We start from the raw sequence: 5,694 nt of genomic DNA on the forward strand, positions 1-5,694 counted from the left end.
AGTATTTTCTGCTTGACAATTGGAGTGAGATCTCAAGCAGACATTGTAATGAGACTGTCTCAAAGCAGTTATCTCAGAATAAACTTACGCATTCAGTAGAAACTTGTGCTGAATGTAATCTGAGAACATAGCAGAGAGAGTCTATTACTAATTATTCTGAGATATCTAAGTTTTTCATGAGTAAGTTGTAGGAGTGGTGCAACATTGCTTGTATTGACTTTAGCACTTACTGCAGTAGCACTTAAAGAGCTTGGGGAACTGTCCTGTAGTCGAAGTCACATATCATTCCTCCAGGGCACTTGCTTGTCAGTGAGTGAGTACCCTGTACAGTGTGGTGTTGGTGAAAGAAGAAAAATACCGATAATAATACAATTTAATGGCACAGACCACTGACAGTTATTTTGTGACAGGGTACAGTGTCTCTTGTGTCTACCTGTTTTTCCCTGAGGAGAAAATCCCTTGATATGTTTGCATTCTAAAAAGCCAGAAAGCCTTATTAAACTGGGATTTTCAGCTCATTGACTGCCATTCACAGAATCTTTTTATGTTAGAGTAACCTCAAATCTCAGTGCTAGAGATATTTATCCAATAGTACCCTCAAGGTTTCAGCCAACAGAAGTAGTGACGTAGTAAAAGTCTGTTGGTGATAGGTGATAATCAGATAACAGGAGTAAGTGAATTTTTTAGTAATGTCACCCATAAGTGCTATGTTTTGCTATGTGAACTGCCCATGAAAATGAGTATAACTTAATTTTTATTTTCAAAGGTATGTTTCCACTGTAGAGAACCTGGCCATGGTGTTGCCGATTGTCCTGCGGTACTGGAAAGTCAGGATATGGGTACGGGAATCTGTTACCGGTGTGGATCCACAGAACATGACATCAGCAAATGCAAAGCAAAAATAGATCCAGCAGTTGGTACGTCTCAGAAATTTGTATTTTTCAAAATGCTTTGGTGTGAGTTTTCTGACTACTGAAATACAAGCTTTGTGTTTTAGTAATTTAACTGTTCTGAGGAGATAGGTTAATCTGTTTAAAGGAACACACTATTATAACAATGAACCTAACAGTATAAGAGACAGTGTAGTGTTTATAGTATAATGGTATAGTATAATATAGTCATTATAGTGTGTTCACAGTTGTCTGTGACTTTACAGACATTTTTATGTGGATCATAAACTCTGTGGGATTTTGCAGGGGCATTTCCATATGCAAAATGTTTCATCTGTGGTGAGGTGGGGCATCTATCAAGGTCATGTCCAGATAATCCCAAAGGATTGTATGCCGAAGGTGAGTGTAGTGGTTTACTGAAACCAAAACACATTTTCCATACTTGACTGTGGCAGAACAAAGTAATATTGTAAGTGAATGGGAATCCAACTAAAAGAATTTCTCAGTACATTTTACTCTTGGTAAAAGCAGATCAGTTCTGGGGAATTCGGTGTTAATATTGATTACCTAGGGACTTCTGTTTTAATTGTAAGCTTGGTGTTGAACAATGAGATGAGAGGCAAAGTGTAAGAACTTGCTTGTGCTTACAATTTCAAGAGGCACACAAAGAAACAAGATCATAATAGGCTGTATGTATGTAGTCAATGTGTATTTCAATGTACATATACCAAAGTATGTGGTAAAAACATACTCTCATGCTACAGCTTAAGACTTTGGGAGGTGTTCACGCAAAACAAGGACTGTCACTAGAAAAAGAACATTTTTGTTTTAAGTGACTGTAATGAGAAAGGTGATACAAGTTTGAAGATTTAACTCAGATTGTACTCTGCCTGATTTTTCTGGTGGCACTAACAAATAACATTCTGTCTCCCATTACAAACTTGAGGTCTGGCAAACTCAGAAGGGTGATCTTACCGCACAGTTAAATTGGAAGAAAAATCACTACTTTTTCAGATGTTTGGATTATGAGTAGAATTTATATTTCCTATCTTAGGACTTGCAGTTGGATTACCTGTCTCTCAGGAGCTCCTATTAATTTCAAAAGATCCTTTGAATATGAGTTCTGAAGCAGAATTCAACTTGTTTCTCAAAAAGAGCACTTCAAATCAAACAAATCAGAAATATTCAGTGTGTGTTGACTGGGATCTGTAGTGTGGATGCTTTACAGAGCAGTGTGATTACAGACATCTCGCTCTGTCTGTCAGAGAGACAGAGGAAACTGTTTGCAGGCTTCCAAAGCTGCCTGTGTATCTGCTCCATGACGTTGTATTACTGTGCCTAGGAATGCAGACCTGTCCATAGGGACATTTCCTTATCTTATTTACAGGTTGTCACCACAGAAAACTAGAACAAGATTTATCAATAAACAAAAGCAAAGCAGTGTTGGGGGTTTGTTTTGTGTTTGGTGTTTTTTGGTGATTTTTTTTTTCCTAGATGAGTGACAACTTTCTATCTTAACAGGTGGCAGCTGCAGACTTTGTGGCTCTGTGGAGCACTTCAGAAAAGACTGTCCGGAAAAACAGAACTCAGGTGAGATGCAGGGGAGTGTACAGACTCGAGTTTTGAGTGCACAGCTGAGTAATGCTTATTTACTGCTTTGCCTGGCTTTGATCAGGAAAAAAGAGTTTGAGAAGAGATCTTGCAGCTAGCAAAGGTGACCTTCCTTTGGGAATGAGTGCTTACATTATGGAGGAAGCGTGAAGTTGCATTGCAGAAGAACTTTCCATTCAAAAAGAAATCTAGTTTGTGGGTTTCTGAAGCTAATATGAGCTATTGTGTATTTGTTAGCCAGTATTCATGCTGCTGTTCACGACTTTAGCAGTTATAGAACAAAACTGGTTTCTTCTGTTGGTGTGTGTGTGAAGCGGTGGAACCAAATATAATGTCAGTTGCAGGGTGATGGTGCTGGCAGCTTGTAAAAGCTGCATGTGCCGGCAAGTGTTCAAGTCATTCAAGACAGGAGAGAAAGAAGAGACAGATCTGTCCAGCTGGATTCACCAGCTAATAAGCTGCTTACTTCTCTGTGGGTGGAAAAATTGCATTATATAGGAAAAACAGCACCAAGGAAGGCAAAAGCATCAAACAAGGGTCTGAAGAATGATTCTGTTACTGAAGTTGTGACTCATTTGTGCATTTTTCTGCCTCGTTTGCATGGTTTATAGAACTTTTGTGTTAGTAATATGCCACTTCTGTGGAATTTATGTAAAAAATTATGGAGGCAATAGAGGCCTATACTTCAGCAGTTTTCTGAATCTGATCTTAGAGTGCAACAGTATATGATATTGTTGCATCCGAGACCGTATGTAACATCCTAGATGTATGCTGCTTTGCTAGTTTAGAACAAGTGAGATTGAGTCTTAACTGACAGAAGTTTTTGACATTGAAAGATGCTAAAATTTTCCCAAGCTCATCAGCCTTAGCGGATTGTTGGGCAGCGCCCACTCAGATGACTGCTGAGTTGAAAGCCTGAAAGAAACCTACGTGAGGGTGCAGTCATTAGACTCGCGTGGTCCCACCTCTGCACTGCAAAAGATATGCCAGGCCTGTGAGCCAGAAGCTGGTGTGAAATACCAGTGTGCATATGTACATGACAATTAACAGGAACTAGCAAATGCCAATTTGTAATGCTGCTGTCTTTGTGCAGACAAGCTGAAAAAAGAGCAGGTCTCTCGGCTTTCTGGCAGTAGGGCCTTAAATTATACGTGAAGCAGAACTAGAATTTTTTTCTCCCTTTTTTTGAGAAATTTTATGTCTATAGTGAAGACTGACAGCTGCTGTTCAGTTTCCCAAGGGAAATCTTAGTCCTCCTGCTGATGTTTCAAAACTAGTCTTGCTGTTTAAAAATGGTCAAATTAATTGGAACTGTGACATTATTGGCAAGAATTGTAATATTCTTTGAAATCACTTTGTGTCGTGCAAAGTACTTCTAGATAGACTACAGGAAGGTAGCTAGTAGCTGGCAAAGAAGTTTAGGCACTAGCTTGTCATTCTTCACGGGGTCTTATTTGGCCTGCTTTAATATACAGAAGTTAATCCAAATAAGCACTGATTTATCCATGGGATATTCCTGGTATGATTTGATTTGTTGCTCTCAAAATTAGATTACCATTTGGAAAAGATACAGGTTGGTTAGCAGTGATACTCTAAGAAAGGAGTGTTAATTGGTCTGAATAGCATTTGAACAGCACGAAGATGGTGTTGATTATATACAGGGATGTGAACTAAGAAATGTAAATTTTTCTCTATTGTGCCTCTTTAAGTTTAGTTTTTGCTTGATATATTCTGAAATCTTCATCATAAGAGTTACTAGGACTGAAGAGAGAGTTAATGTATCGCCTGCATACTCTTTGAGTGTTTCTTTGGCCAGTCTGACAGGAAAAAACAGTAATGATTTCTGAACATTGACAATCTGTGTGGGGGAAGAAAGGGAGTTTACAAAACACAATTTAAAAAAAAAAAAGTTGTGTAAGGGGAGTTGGCTTTAGAGCTAGAACTAAACGGATAGGTCCTTGATGAATCAATGACAGGCCTTTACAGGCCAAATCTTCCTCAAATGTGAAAGTTTGATACAATGGTCATGCTTAGCCTTTCCATAATCTCTTGTCTCTCACTCTACAGATCAGGTTACAGTTGGGCGATGGGCCATTGGAATGAGTGCAGATTATGAAGAAATAACAGAAACACCAAAGCTGCAAAAACCAAAAGTGAAAGTACCCAAAGTTGTTGCCTTTTGAAGGCCTCTCTTGGCTGTAAACCACAGTTAGCCTGCACTGCGTCACTCCTGAGTAGAGACTACACAGAGTGGATTGCTGGTTCCAGAAAATCAAGCAGACTGCTGCAGCTAAGTTGTTTTTTTCTCCACCCCATTTTTCCAGTTTGCCTCCTAGACTCACCTAGCTTACTGAAAATCGGCGAACAACAGAAATGCAGCAAATGGGTATTTTATTTTATGTATCTCTGCTGAAATACAGCTTTCCCTCTGGGTTACATACCCTCTCACTGCCAGCTCTCTGAAGAGGGAAATTGGCTGCTTCTTGTAAAGGGGATCTGGTTGCAGTAACCAGACAGGGTATGTGCATTTTATCACGGGGTCTATGACCACTGGAGTTCAGTGATCTGCACTGTTACCGTGAGTGCTGCTTTTATGTATCAGAGAGGAACACAGTCATGCTGATCTTACTAAGATTATTTCTCTATTTCTCTGAAAGGGATTGTGGGTATTTTCTAAAGAATCTTGTTGGGTTCTGGTTTGGTTTTGGAAAAAATTATTTCTTCCTCTGTATGTTCCACCTGGAGCAGTCTTGTGGCAAAGTTACCAGGAAGACCCTACAGCCCATAGAGCCTGGGGGTGCAATTACCGCTGCTCAGCTAAATACATAAATGCATTAACCTGATAGTTTATGCAGGTTGGATTGTTTGAGTATTTGCTCACTAATAGAAACAGAATCATGCCCTTCCTCTGCTATCAGTGGTGAAATATACCTGAAAAGAGTTGGAGAGCAAGAGCAGCTTGCTTAGCTTCTTTACTTTTTTCAAGGAAAGTGTTCAAAAATCTTCAGTGTTTCTATCCCTTGGTGGGTTGGGAGTAAACTTTGCTTTGTATTGCACGTACCTACTTAACGGCAGATTTATTTATTTTGAAGTGGAAACTGCAGCCCAAAAAACTGTAGCCTTAGAGAAAGTGATACATATTTTTAAAAGTTACAAAACCAACTCGGAATGGAGTTACTGCAATAGCTCTCTG

The 5,694-nt window shown here is 39.3% G+C and overlaps 1 protein-coding gene across 1 annotated transcript in view; it reads left to right on the forward strand.

Annotated features, from left to right (window-relative positions):
* ZCCHC9 (zinc finger, CCHC domain containing 9) overlaps positions 1 to 4,684 on the forward strand; it is a gene marked incomplete at its 5' end in the record, with an annotated part of 5,352 nt that extends 668 nt beyond the window's left edge. Inside the window, 4 exons of the mRNA XM_010079231.1 lie at positions 767 to 917; positions 1,197 to 1,289; positions 2,412 to 2,480; positions 4,569 to 4,684. Coding sequence (XP_010077533.1) covers positions 767 to 917; positions 1,197 to 1,289; positions 2,412 to 2,480; positions 4,569 to 4,684 — 429 coding nt within the window. The remainder of the gene's footprint in view (positions 1 to 766; positions 918 to 1,196; positions 1,290 to 2,411; positions 2,481 to 4,568) is intronic.
* Positions 4,685 to 5,694: the final 1,010 nt, after the last annotated feature.

This window comes from Pterocles gutturalis, unplaced genomic scaffold (genome assembly GCF_000699245.1).
Source record: "Pterocles gutturalis isolate BGI_N339 unplaced genomic scaffold, ASM69924v1 scaffold44998, whole genome shotgun sequence".
NCBI classification, from domain to species: Eukaryota; Metazoa; Chordata; class Aves; order Pterocliformes; family Pteroclidae; genus Pterocles; species Pterocles gutturalis.